The sequence below is a fragment of the Orbicella faveolata genome, unplaced genomic scaffold, assembly GCF_042242905.1.
Source record: "Orbicella faveolata isolate gen_17 unplaced genomic scaffold, um_ofav_v1 contig_2, whole genome shotgun sequence".
Classification (NCBI taxonomy): Eukaryota; Metazoa; Cnidaria; class Anthozoa; order Scleractinia; family Merulinidae; genus Orbicella; species Orbicella faveolata.
In genome coordinates this window covers 29221450-29234345 of record NW_028301547.1, presented here as the reverse complement: position 1 = coordinate 29234345, position 12896 = coordinate 29221450, and the positions used below count along the sequence as shown (strand labels likewise).

At 36.7% G+C, this 12896-nt stretch overlaps 2 protein-coding genes across 4 annotated transcripts; both read right to left on the bottom strand.

Moving 5' to 3' along the window:
* Positions 1-999: 999 nt before the first annotated feature.
* LOC110050311 (uncharacterized) lies at positions 1000-3986 on the bottom strand. Of its 3 annotated transcripts, none has more exons than XM_089290719.1 (7): positions 3654-3986; positions 3252-3333; positions 2820-3031; positions 2481-2573; positions 1897-2113; positions 1443-1529; positions 1000-1361 (listed from the first exon to the last, which is right to left on the bottom strand). In XM_089290719.1, exons 2-7 carry the CDS (start codon positions 3319-3321, stop codon positions 1303-1305), a joined length of 738 nt encoding a protein of 245 aa, XP_089146845.1. In that variant the 5' UTR covers positions 3322-3333; positions 3654-3986; the 3' UTR covers positions 1000-1302. The 3 variants fall into 3 exon arrangements, with proteins under 3 accessions (XP_089146845.1, XP_089146844.1, XP_089146846.1); XM_089290718.1 differs by having other exon boundaries at positions 1000-1277; XM_089290720.1 differs by lacking the exon at positions 1443-1529.
* Positions 3987-4790: 804 nt separating this feature from the next.
* LOC110063862 (uncharacterized) lies at positions 4791-11596 on the bottom strand. The gene is made up of 7 exons (XM_089289364.1): positions 10995-11596; positions 10676-10775; positions 6967-7201; positions 6513-6621; positions 6059-6163; positions 5416-5531; positions 4791-4864 (listed from the first exon to the last, which is right to left on the bottom strand). Exons 1-6 carry the CDS (start codon positions 11594-11596, stop codon positions 5480-5482), a joined length of 1203 nt encoding a protein of 400 aa, XP_089145490.1. The 3' UTR covers positions 4791-4864; positions 5416-5479.
* Positions 11597-12896: the final 1300 nt, after the last annotated feature.

Below are 12896 nucleotides of genomic sequence, written 5' to 3'. Positions count from 1 at the left end.
TGTCAAGTGGTAGCTTACCAGAGGTTAAAAACAAAAGAAAATTTAAAACTTTTAGTCCTAAAAGTAGTCACAGTCGCCCACGAGAGGTGGTCGCTTAAAGGAGGCTCCAAATATAGTGATTTAAGGATTGGGAAAGTTTTGGTATTTTGGAGAATTGGTCGCAATCAGAGGTGCGACTGTATTCACCGAAGTGGAGGTAAATACCCACCACTTTCACCGACATTGAAGTGAATCATTGTTTTAGTGCATACCACGCAAGTTAAAAATCAGCCTCGTTTATCGATAAAATTTGCTCCTCGGTAACCGAAGCCATTTTATTCAGAGGTGAAGAGTACTTGCTATTGATTAACCTGCAGCTAGCCAATCAGAATGCACGGAAAGCACTATTCACTTGTGTGGTATTTATTAATACCCGATATTTTCCAGTCAAGGCGAACCTTTCCATTTTATTTAATTTCCAATCAAAAGGTTCATTCGAAAGGAGACACTGCTCGCAATATAGAGTGGCATGAAGAAACGGCCTTTTAATGCAGATCCTGGCACCCACATAACAGATTCAAAATGACAAAAAAAAATCTAGCTAGAAAGCAGCAAGACCATGTGGTCTACTATTTCCTTAACTTCCAAGTGAAGGCAAGGAAATAAACCCCGAGACCTTAGATCCGAAGATGGGTCATTTGCAGGTACGCACTCAAACGTTGCTAGGCGCGCGTGAATCAAACGTGGTTGGTGATTGAAGAAATATGGGTTATTGACCAAGTGTGAGGTCAAGATGGCTGGATATTGGCCAAGTTCTTTTTTTTGCGAGTTTATGGACCGAAACGGAGTCGAGGTCCATAAACTCACCAAAAAAAGAACGAGGCCAATATCAAGCCATCAGGGACCGTTCATTTTTTATGAGGTAGGGGGGGGGGGCTGGTGGGATTTTGGGGGGGGGGCATGTGAAAAAAATGGCTTTTGAGGGGGGCCATCCCAAAAAAATAAGGGAAAAAGGGGGGGTCACGTGAAATATTTTATTAAAACTTTAAAATGGCAAAATGTTTGAATATCAAAAAATTGCTATAGAATAAACATAGCAGGCAGGATACAAATTTATTACAAACTTTCCTTCTGCTTTAAAAAAACATTTGGCGACAAAAAGCATTTGTAGCTACTGAAAAGAAGTATTTAACACTGTTATTTTCAAATGCAACTTTCACTGGCACTCATCTTCATCTTCGCTGTCATCGAGTTCTTCATCGCCACTTGTGCTGCTATGGGAGTCTCTTTCACCAGTGCTGCAAGAAGCAGCAATGCTTTCCGTCAGAGTGTACTCTTCGGGGTACATGACTCATGGCCATGGTCACAGTTTAACTTTTTACCTTTTGTAATTTGGAAAAAAAAAAATTTAAGCAAGCAATTATCATGAAATAAAAAAGCAAGGTCTAAAAGAATATAAATACCTGAAGTTATGCAGCGATAAGCCTCTCTAAAGGAAAGCCTCATGTCAAGGAACTTCTCAGTGAATAAGTAGGTAAGAATTTGATCCACTAAAACAGATATACTCAACACATTACGTATATGTACACCTAGTGCCTACATACACACCTAGTTGGCTATGTACGTATTGTTAATTATAGCATAACATAATGAGGCAACTATCAGTGTAATTTTTGGATTATTACCATTTCCTATTTGGAATATTCAGTAACATCTTAGTAACTTGAAACCTGGTTGATGGGTTGAATTTCTAAATAAAGTTTAATTAAGAAGAAGATTTTCAAAATATCAAACGTCACACTTTCTCTGGTCACTCAATTGCCTTGAACATTTCATAATTTTCCCGCTGGATCAAGTTATCAGTAGACAATTGTATATAACTCAAGCATTAAGATAAAATATTAAAAACTAACTTACATGAGGAAGTGTTGCCAGGAGAATCATGTGATGTTGCTCTGGCATATAGCTGTCTCTGCAGCTTGTGAGCAGCTTCAAATCCTTGATTTGAGAGGTCATGCAGAGAACGGTGGACTCTAAAGAGCATTGGCACATGCTCTATCATGAGATGTCCATAATCTCCTGTCCCAAGACTCGTACCAAACAACTCCAATAAAAGAAACCCCCATTCTTTGCACTAAAAGCAAATGACAAGAATTATTATTGATATTAATTACTTGAAGGAGCAGTGTTGTACAATTCACAGCATTGACAGTATTTAGATCTACATACTGGCAGATTGATTTGAACTTTTTATTAACCTGCAGTACTAAGGCAAGTTTAACATTGAAGAAATAAGGAAGTGTATTGAAAGAGATCAGTCAAACCGTCAATCACCTGCACTTTGAAAAAATGATGGTGGGTTACTTATAAAGTTCGTCAATGAAAACTCAAAAGGCTCAAAAGCCTCGAATTCTACTGCTTTGAGTTATTCATAAAACTATAAAGTGAATTCATTAAGGGATGAACTGAACTTGGAGTAAGATAAACTAAAATGGACATGCCTTTATATCAAAAATGTCAATGAGATGTTCTTCATCTTTATCAAATTCCCTGTCCCTTGTGACTACAGCAATCTCCTTCCACAGAGAGCATACCTGTTAAACAATTGAAAGTTAAAAACTTATATGTACATGTATTTATTGACAATGCAGAACTTCATAGACTTGTCATCCAGTGTAAGACCATTCAGGTCACTGAGGTAGATGAATCTTGATGCCCAGTCACACAGATTAGAGATGACAAATTTGCATTTGATGGGTGCATAAATAGGGAAAAAGGGGGTAAAGATAGGAAACAAAGACAAGAAAGGAAAAGGATAGTAAAGGACTTAAGAGGCTCACCTTGATCAGAAACTCCTTGGTTAGGGTTCCTGCATAAGAGCTGAGCTCTTTATTCTCCTCTTTCTGTGGGAGCTTCTTACTCATTCGTCCCTTTCTGCCTTTGGATGCTGGAGCTGGCTGAGTGGGTTGGTATAGCTCTTTAAACGGACTTTCAATTTCTTTCCCCTTCCCATGCCAAAATGCTTTTTGATGTTCAATCTCTTTGGCAACATCTAATAAATAACAGTAAACAAAACTTAGATACTGTAAACTGCCGCTTTTATCCCCTCCTCCCAATTACAGGGCTGCAAATAACAGTCGGAGATCAGACGATGGCCAACCAAACTTTGCCAATGTCTTATGAGATCCAGCTGTAGTCCAGCAGAATGCCAGGACCATTTTTTGGGGGGTATGCTTTTTCATTTTCAACCACAAATCATTTCAGTCTACTACCTGACTTTTCCAAGTTGATTTCTTCGAGTCTTGTCCCAAAATCCCTTACATAAATGCCACTCTCCAACATCTCACTGTAGTACTGTAAAGTTCAAGAAAAAATAGACCCGTTTAAAATCAAGCAAATAAATTATAACAGTACTTTAATTGGTCAACTCAGTCAATATCTTGTGAAGGCCAGTAAACAATAATGTTTTTACAAAACATGTACTTCATCATTTCAATTTAAAATAAATTAGTTGAACAGAACTAGGTTTTTTAACCTAGGTGGATTATGAAGATGCCCTTGTGAAAAACACATTGAATCATATCATGTTTTTGGTGACTACTGAAGGAAGATTAACTTTGAATCGTTATAATATCTCAAAGCAAAAAAAAGGGTAGTACTACCAAAATAATCACCTTTTGCCGTGCCTCACAGAATGATATTTTGTTCAGAATGCATATTTTAGCTGCTTCTTTATCTTTAAAATGGGCTGCAAGTTTTGAAGATGGGAGGGATTTGTCAACTATGTCTTCAATAGCACTCAAAATTTGACGTTCAGTACTTCCTGGAAAAAAAAGGAAAAAAATAATTATAATTTTTTTGCCTTCCAGTGATTTAAACTATCAATGCTTGTTGAGAAGTGGTAAAAATTACTGTGACTACAAAACAGGCAAATTTCATGACAGCAATTTGAATTGAAGGGACAGATCTGATTGTCTTACAAACATTTTTTAAACTGGTTTACAAAAACCAGGGAAGGTGTTTTGTTTCTCTCCATGACCTCCCACTTCCATAGCAAAATTAAGAAACACCCCAAAACAAACCATTTATAAAATTGCCTTTAGTCTGCAAGGCAAGGCTCTCTCAAGATGAAAATACACTTTCAATAAATGGTTAATAATTATTATGTAATACTGTGTAACTGACCTGAACAAGAGGCAAAAGAAATGTTTCTACCAGGAGCTGTTTGCTGTCCAGGTCTCAGTTTTACCGTGATCTGGTCTGCTTTGAAGTTCTCTGGGCCATACTATGATAGTTCGTCATTACACTCTTGCAGAGAACCAATTTCATAGGCCAGAAGACCAACACTTTTCAAAATCTGCTCAGTATTGCGCATCTCACAATGCAAAGCACAAAGACACAGAGAAGACAAATCCTCATCAGGTAGGCATGTCAGGTCATCTCTCAATCCTTTAAAGCTAAAAACAGGTAAAAGGATCACTGCCATACAAGTAGATCAATCAAAAGCAATTAATCTAAAAAAAAAAAACAGGAAAGAGGGAAAGCAAAAGTAAAACCTACTGGTCTTTTATGCGTATCATGCGAAACGAAGCAGACAAAGAAAATATAACACTTGCAGGGCCAGGTTCTCATAATTCTGTGGGTTGAATTTATTGATGGTTCTCATCGTAATTGGGTACTCTGGTTTAAATCCCTCTCTCCACAAAAACGTGCATTATTAAAATTACAAATAAATCTTTACAGTGAATAAGAGAACTAACCTGTGGATTTCCACCACAAATCACATTGTATCTTTTTATTTTAATAGTTACCTGCCGATGTTTGCTTTCACTTGAAGGAAATGCTCAAGACAAACCTCATGCCTTCCTAAATCACAATCACAAGCCTAGGAAATAACGTAAACATTGTTAATAGCATTAACCAGAATTGCACAGAGCTGTCATTACCTTTGATGCAGTAAGGCTACACAAAGAAAGGAGGTGGCCAAATACTCAAGATAGCCTTCATTGGCTGTTGCCTTTTAGTCATTTTCATACTTTGAAAAGCCAGCAATCTTCATTGCACTAGTCAGTCATAATAGCTCTGTGGTTGTCGGCTCATTACCATGGTAGCTGCATGGAAATGCTAATGTATCTAGTTACAGTAGTGACAACTCAGGATCTGGCTTTAGTCAGAATTAAAAGGTGGACATATTGAATGCATGTTTAACTCAACCATGCAATTTTAAGAGATTAGGTGCATTGTCTACAAATTTCCTCACAAATTGGGATGCACAGACATCCCTGAGGCGAAAAGCATGATCTACATGTAGTCATCACCTGAGTTGTTACATAATTTTTGTTTTGGGATTTTCACTTGCCAACTATCAGTTTTGCATAATTATTAAACAATTATAATATAATATTGCCTGTTTTATAAATGGTAAATTAACCTTACCCTTAATGCCATACAAAAAATGCAAAACTCAACAGCCAGCCCTTGCCCTCCTAGGATGAAGTCTTCATCCTCCAGTCTTGCCAGTATTAGCAGCAAACCCTTGTAGTCTAGAGTTACTATAAAATAAATTAAACATTATCCTTACTTTTAAAATTTTTAAAGCTATTTTTCCTCATAAGAATTCAAATTACAGTGTTTTTATCCTGGAAAACAAATACAAGACTGTTCCCTAAGACAATTTGTAAGGAAACCAAAGGCTTCAAAAGTCAGAATTTAACTAGGAGGCAAGGTACAAATCAGTTCCTCAAGTGCCCTGGGCTACGTACTGTTCTTTTTTTGCACTCATTAATTTCACATTATTTTTTCGTTTTTATTGTTTATGTGTCCCACAAGATGGCTATAATCAACTTTTACTTTTACTGAATAACATTGACAGAAGCAATTTTCTTACGTTCACATCTATTTCACATAATGGACATGCCACATGCCTAACATCAATTTTGTTGTCAGTTGACCTTACACCTGTAATTGTCATTGAATTAGCAATTGGGAGAAATTTCAGTAAGACAGGGTCATATTATCAACTTAAAATTATTGACATCTGACATAGTTGCAAACTACAAAATAACTAAACAATACATACCTTTGAATCGCACACGATACGTGCTTGCCATCAACCCAAATCCCATTTCTTTTAATTTCTTCTTTGCGTTTGTTGAGATTAACAAAAAGGTTTCTCAGGTCTTTCCTTGAAAATAAATATCAAAAAGGCATCAAGTTTCATTTACAAAAAAAACACTGTGGAAACACTGTGGCAGATTTAGCTTATTTAGCTTACTACCGGCACTTATTGTAATGTACATTCAGGCAGAAGTCCAGAAGTTAGTATCTCTTTTGGTCATGGGTCTGTACTCTGATAGTGACAGAAATGTCACAAAATGTGATAAGAATGAAGATATATACTGCTTTGCATGTATTCCTTTGTTCACGCAATGTTTTTGCATCATCTGTGCATTATTATAGCATGGTTGCATAGCCAAATGAAATCTGTTTGTTAAATAGATAAGATATCAACAAATCAATGATTACTGACAAACCTCTTTTCTTTACAATTGGCTATAGCCAGAGGATAGACAGATTTGGCGCTTTGAGAAGATCGATGTTTTGCATCAAGGGGAACAACACCAACTGTCACTTGATCCTTACCTAAAATATAAAAAAGTATTTCACATAAATAAATTCTTGGAACAACACTGAATGCTGGCATAATAAAAGTAGTATGGCATCAACGTCAACTATATATAGAGGAGGAACAATTTAATGGACATAGCATTTTTGTATCAATTTTTGTGAAACACACACGAAATTGAAGTACACAACATTGTTCCCAACAGACATCTTTATAGTTTTTCAGTTAATAATGCTTGACCTGTCATTACCGTTATTCAAAATAAACTAAATTATTTAGAAATTAAAATATCATGAATGACAAAAAATGACAATGATTTTAATATTACTTACTTATTAATATACTTCTTTCTGTGTACTTACCAAAGAAAGGACGTCCATCAATCTTTAGATTAAACACAATGTCATCAGGGAGTGAACCATGCAGGTGCATTTCCCTGATGACCCAAATGGCAACACTCTTGAGGTTGACCTCATACCCAGGAACTTGGGGAGGGAGACTTTCAATACCAATTAGGCTCCTAGTTACATCAAATTGGCCCTTCCGCAATGCAGCAATGTTGTTTTTTAATGGTATGATGGCCTCATCTGACTTTTTCTGAAAATCATCAAATAATATTTTCCATTAAGTTAAATATCTGCTCATATACGCCTTACCTCAGGGAGCAAAACCCAAAATTTTGTTTCGAAAATATTCCTTGTGACTTGTGATCTTGGGCTAAAATAGGATCACAACAGAGAGCTACGCCAGTAGTCTTCAGTCTTCAGGGTGTCTTGTGTGGCAGTTGATTGCCTCAGTTATTAGATTAATGCTTGGAAACTTGAACTGCTTTTATCACGGAAATGAAATCTTTTATGAATCTTAAAACTTTGCTGTAGTGCAAACAAGACCTAAAAAAGCACATTTTATCCTGGATCTGACTACAATAGTTCAATACATTTGAAAAGGTAGGTTATTTTGTAGGGGGATAATGACATGAAAAATCATGCATGGGAAAAATGGAGAATAAATTCTGCACATTAATCGAAGGGGTAGAAAGAAAAACTATATGACACCAAAATTTTTGCTGAGAGTAGATCCCATCCCCCCCCCCCCCCCACCCTCATCAAAAAAGGTTCATCCCTACAATTTCGACAAAGAAAAGCAAAGGATAAAGAACAGTAAAGGCACTAAATTATGGGGCGCCATTTGTAAATTTATTATTTAGACCGAATTTATGCCGTTTTCCCCTTATTTATAAATAATTGGAAATGCCACAAAATTTGTTTATAAATAAGACACAAGAACTTATCCGTTTATATGTAAATAATTATTTTAGGTACGTTCTGATTTATAAATAATCTTTTACCATAGAGTTATTATATATAAATAATAAACTAAACAACTTCAATTATTTATAAATCAGGCCACCTCCAAAATAGTTATTTACATATCATAAAGTTTGTAAATCCCATTATTTATAAATAAATTACTTCGTCGGGAGTGTAAATTCATTATTTAGAAATAATAAATTTCACCTCGCCGAGTGTAAATTTATTATTTTTAAATAATGAACTTCACTGAGTGTGTAAATTCATTATTTAGAAATAATGAATTTCACCTCCCCGGGTGTAAATTTATTTTTTATAAATAATGAACTTCATTGAGTGTGTAAATTCATTATTTAGAAATAATGAAGTTTCATCTCGCCGACTGTAAATTTATTATTTATAAATAATGAACTTCATTGTGTGTGTAAATTCATTATTTAGAAATAATGAAGTTTCATCTCGCCGACTGTAAATTTATTATTTATAAATAATGAACTTCATTGAGTGTGTAAATTCATTATTTAGAAATAATGAAGTTTCATCTCGCCGACTGTAAATTTATTATTTATAAATAATGAACTTCATTGAGTGTGTAAATTCATTATTTAGAAATAATGAAGTTTCATCTCGCCGACTGTAAATTTATTATCTAGAAATAATGAATTTGACCGTGTGTGTAAATTCATTATTTAGAAATTAATTATTTAGAAATAATGAAGTTCCATCTCACCGAGTGTAAATTTGTTACTTAGAAATAATGAACTTCACTGAGTATGTAAATTCATTATTTAGAAATAATAAAAGTATGAATGACTGACCCAGCGTCTCTTGCCCGATCGATTTCGGAGGCTGTTTCTCGCACTATAAGTGAGACAGTTAATGCTACCCTTGCTCAGGTAGGTATGCAGCCTGAAATTCAGCAGTGGCGGATCTGGGGGAGGGGCCCGGGGAGCCCGGACCCCTGCCCCCCCCCCCCCCCACGCCTCAACTACCTATTATGTAGTACTTATTCACTCAACAATTCGGCAGCTCACACTGCGACAGGAACAACTAGTCAAAGGCCGAGGTAAGAGGTAAATTTTAAGAAAAGAAACTGCTGCATGAAGAAAATAAAAATCGCTTGGCGTGTTAAGTGAAAGGTCTGATTTCTATTGAAATTCAATAATGGTTTGAACGTAACTGAATTTAGCTTTCCACGTGTACTATCTTTGGACTTGCCGGGAATAGACATGCCCAGCCGTGACTTGATCAAGCCAAACAAAGTGTGTCACACAGCTATCCGTCCAAAGGTCACAAAGGTCACAAAGAATTTAACCTGCGAGCAGGCTCACGTTTGAATCAAACGCGCGAGTGACGAAGAGGAATAGCGATGGGCGGGAAAGAGGCGCCAAGAAAGTGACTTTCTCCTCTCGCGACTTCGCCCGTCGATTTCTCGCTCTCAGCTAAGCCGAGCGCGTTTGTGCTCCAACGTGAGCCTGTTCGCAGGCTACAAAGAATTATCTAAGCATGTAAATACATTATTCGATTTCCCGATTTTAACGTTCTACATTTTCTTCATGCAGCAATTTCTTGGCTTAAAATTTACCTGTTACCTCGGCCTTTGAGTAGTTGTTGTCGTTGTCGTTGTTCCTGTTGCAGTGTGAGCTGGCGAATTGTTGAGTGAATAAGAACTACGTAATTGATATTTGAAGCGTGATTCTCGCTTAAACGCAATTAACCAAAATAAGGGGGGGGGGGGGCTCCCCTAGATCCGGCACTGCTGAATTTCAGGCTGCATACGTACCTGAGCAAAGGCAGCATTAACTGTCTCACTTATAGCGCGAGAAACAGCCTCCGAAATCGATCGGGCAAGAGACGCTGGGTCAGTCATTCATACTTTTATTATTTCTAAATAATGAATTTACATACTCAGTGAAGTTCATTATTTCTAAGTAACAAATTTACACTCGGTGAGATGGAACTTCATTATTTCTAAATAATTAATTTCTAAATAATGAATTTACACACACGGTCAAATTCATTATTTCTAGATAATAAATTTACAGTCGGCGAGATGAAACTTCATTATTTCTAAATAATGAATTTACACACTCAATGAAGTTCATTATTTATAAATAATAAATTTACACTCGGCGAGGAGAAATTCATTATTTCTAAATAATGAATTTACACACTCAATGAAGTTCATTATTTATCAATAAAAAATTTACACTCAGCGAGGAGAAATTCATTATTTCTAAATAATGAATTTACACACTCAATGAAGTTCATTATTTATAAATAATAAATTTACACCCGGGGAGGTGAAATTCATTATTTCTAAATAATGAATTTACACACTCAGTGAAGTTCATTATTTAAAAATAATAAATTTACACTCGGCGAGGTGAAATTTATTATTTCTAAATAATGAATTTACACTCCCGACGAAGTAATTTATTTATAAATAATGGGATTTACAAACTTTATGATATGTAAATAACTATTTTAGAGGTGGCCTGATATATAAATAATTGAAGTTGTTTAGTTCATTATTTATATATAATAACTCTATGGTAAAAGATTATTTATAAATCAGGACGTACCTAAAATAATTATTTACATATCAACAGATAAGTTCTTGTGTCTTATTTATAAACAAATTTTGTGGCATTTCCAATTATTTATAAATAAGGGGAAAATGGCATAAATTCGGCCTAAATAATAAATTTACAAACGGCGCCCCATACTAAATAAGCTCACAAGACTGAGTACAACTTACCCCTGTCCGTCCTAATTTTGACAGGTTTGTCAAGTCTTGCCAGGCACTGTCCGAAATCCTCGACTTCAGTTTGAAGAGCAAATATATCCAATCGGGGACTCATACATTTCACTCTCTCATCCGAAGCCTCTTCCAAGATAAGCTTCGAGAAAGCTACTCGAACACCTTTCTCCTCGGCAAAGGAATCGAAAACGCTCCTGAAGACTTCCCGCGCGTCGTGGCCAGCTTTCCCTGAAAGAGAACAGCACTCTCCGAGTACAGTGATTAACGATTCCCCATTCTTTTCACACACTCTTGTCGTCTCGTTCATCACATTTACCGCTGTCTCCCGTATTTTCTTTTTTTAAAGGCGAGAGAAAGGTCTTCATTGGCCTTGAGTTCATTCAGGGTCCTCGTCCTCTTCACGGATTTCGGCGAGACGTCTTGTTGGAATTGGTTTTCGGAAAATGGCGCGCTTTTTGGTTTTGGCGACACGTCTTGCTGGAATTGGTTTTCAGGAAATGGCGCGCTTTTTGGTTTTGGCGGGCTCGGTGTACTCAGTGGAGTTGGCGGAAAACATGCAGACATATTACCGGTAAACGCGTTGATCCACGACACGATCATTTGGAAGTCCTCGGAATGGATAAACGGCTGTTCGTCCAGCGACTTCTGGCGGAGGGTTCCAAGCACCAGGCCAAAGGCTGAGGCAACGTAAACCTTTTCTGTTCGTCGACCGTTGGCCGAGAACCAACTCGCGGAGGCGGGAACTCCATTGTCTCCGAAAAGATAATCAAATTCTATTTGACGGTATTCGTCAGGAAATACCCGAGCATAACCAAACGAACAAAACCTGGAAGGTTTTCCACCACACAAAGCCGAATTTAGCGCAAACCACGACTTCTTTGGATCCAACGAAGCAGACAAGACTCTATGTAACTCCATGCTCTCCAGAAGCCACTGACAATGTTTCTGTCGATAAATCCCGCTATATATATTCAAACGTGGCGCCAGTTTACGATAACAGTACCATATAAAGTTGAATCCAGTTATGTCCATTGTGTAGCTGGTTGTACTTTTACATGTACGAGCCATATTAACGACAACAAGGTTAATAATACACATGAAAAAATTACTCGATTCTGATTGGCTAAGAGCAGTGCAGTTCAAGTGTAACACAGTGCAAAAGGTGTAACATCAGTGCAAAAAGTGTAACACCAGTGCAAATTACACATCAAAATTCTGGATTATGATTGACTGAAAGATAATAGGAATTTTTCTAAGAAAATGATATCAGGTAAAATGATGACGAAAATTTTGTGTTGAAACTTTGAAAAAAGTTTTCTCAAATAAGAAAAAATGGCTCCAAGAAAGATCTTCCGGCACTTCCTCCGCGCGAATTTTTTCATGTTTATATTATTAATAAGTAATCATACGGTTTTTCTCGTTCAATTTTGAGTTAATTTGCACTTGTGAGTTTTTCAAAAAGCTGAAATTACACTCACCGAAGCGGCTCGTGCAATTTCAGCTTTTTGAAAAACTCACTCGTGCAAATTAATTCCAAATTGAACTCGAAACCGTATGATTACCTATACTAATATTTTTTCATGTTTACGCTCCCTCGTGTGTTAAAGGAGTAAACCGCATGCCAGAAAATTTGGGCTCCCGAGAAACCAAACGCTCCATCATCAAGCAAATAAATAGACTCTAACTTACCTTGTTCCACCAGCCGGTCGGACAGCGGGAAAATATGGTAAATGTTTCTTTGTTCATGGGTCGGTCAGCACACGGACGAATATACTGCCGCGAATCAGCTGCGGTCATATCGCTCAGTATAATATTTTGCTTTTTGAGGAGTGAGGAAAACTAACCTGTGATCAAACGCTTTTTTGCTAACGAAAGCGGGACTTTCATTCGGAAAAAAGCCTGATCACAAATTAAAACCAGAGAACGATAACAAACTTTGTTGGCTCCTTTTATTCGAATAGTACCTTCTATTCACGTAAGTTAAAAACACAAGCGCTAATTCCCTATTAATTTTTCATTACGCTCTTCTATCGCTCCCTGCGGTCTGAATGCCTGTCAATATATCTTTATTTAGTACAGACCAAAAGAGCTAACTGGTACAGTGTCCAGCAGTGAAAAGTTATCTGCCATGAAAGTTGAGAATCGAATTACTTATTGATTCGACAAAATCCGTCAAGCGGTGACGTGTGAATGATACGTTACATTCGTTTGCCAAGGT

Excerpts from the sequence above, each read along its gene's own strand:
- LOC110050311 (XM_089290718.1), bottom strand. The coding sequence starts at position 3,321 with ATGTTGGAGAGTGGCATTTATGTAAGGGATTTTGGGACAAGACTCGAA. Across the intron at positions 3,032-3,251 it reads AATCAACTTGGAAAAGTCAG|ATGTTGCCAAAGAGATTGAA; the intron begins GTAGTAGACTGA and ends GTTATTTATTAG. Across the intron at positions 1,530-1,896 it reads TCCTGGCAACACTTCCTCAT|TGGATCAAATTCTTACCTAC; the intron begins GTAAGTTAGTTT and ends TATCTGTTTTAG.
- LOC110063862 (XM_089289364.1), bottom strand. The coding sequence starts at position 11,596 with ATGGAGTTACATAGAGTCTTGTCTGCTTCGTTGGATCCAAAGAAGTCG. Across the intron at positions 7,202-10,675 it reads CAAAATTAGGACGGACAGGG|AAAAAGTCAGATGAGGCCAT; the intron begins GTAAGTTGTACT and ends GATGATTTTCAG. Across the intron at positions 6,164-6,512 it reads GCCAATTGTAAAGAAAAGAG|GAAAGACCTGAGAAACCTTT; the intron begins GTTTGTCAGTAA and ends TTTATTTTCAAG.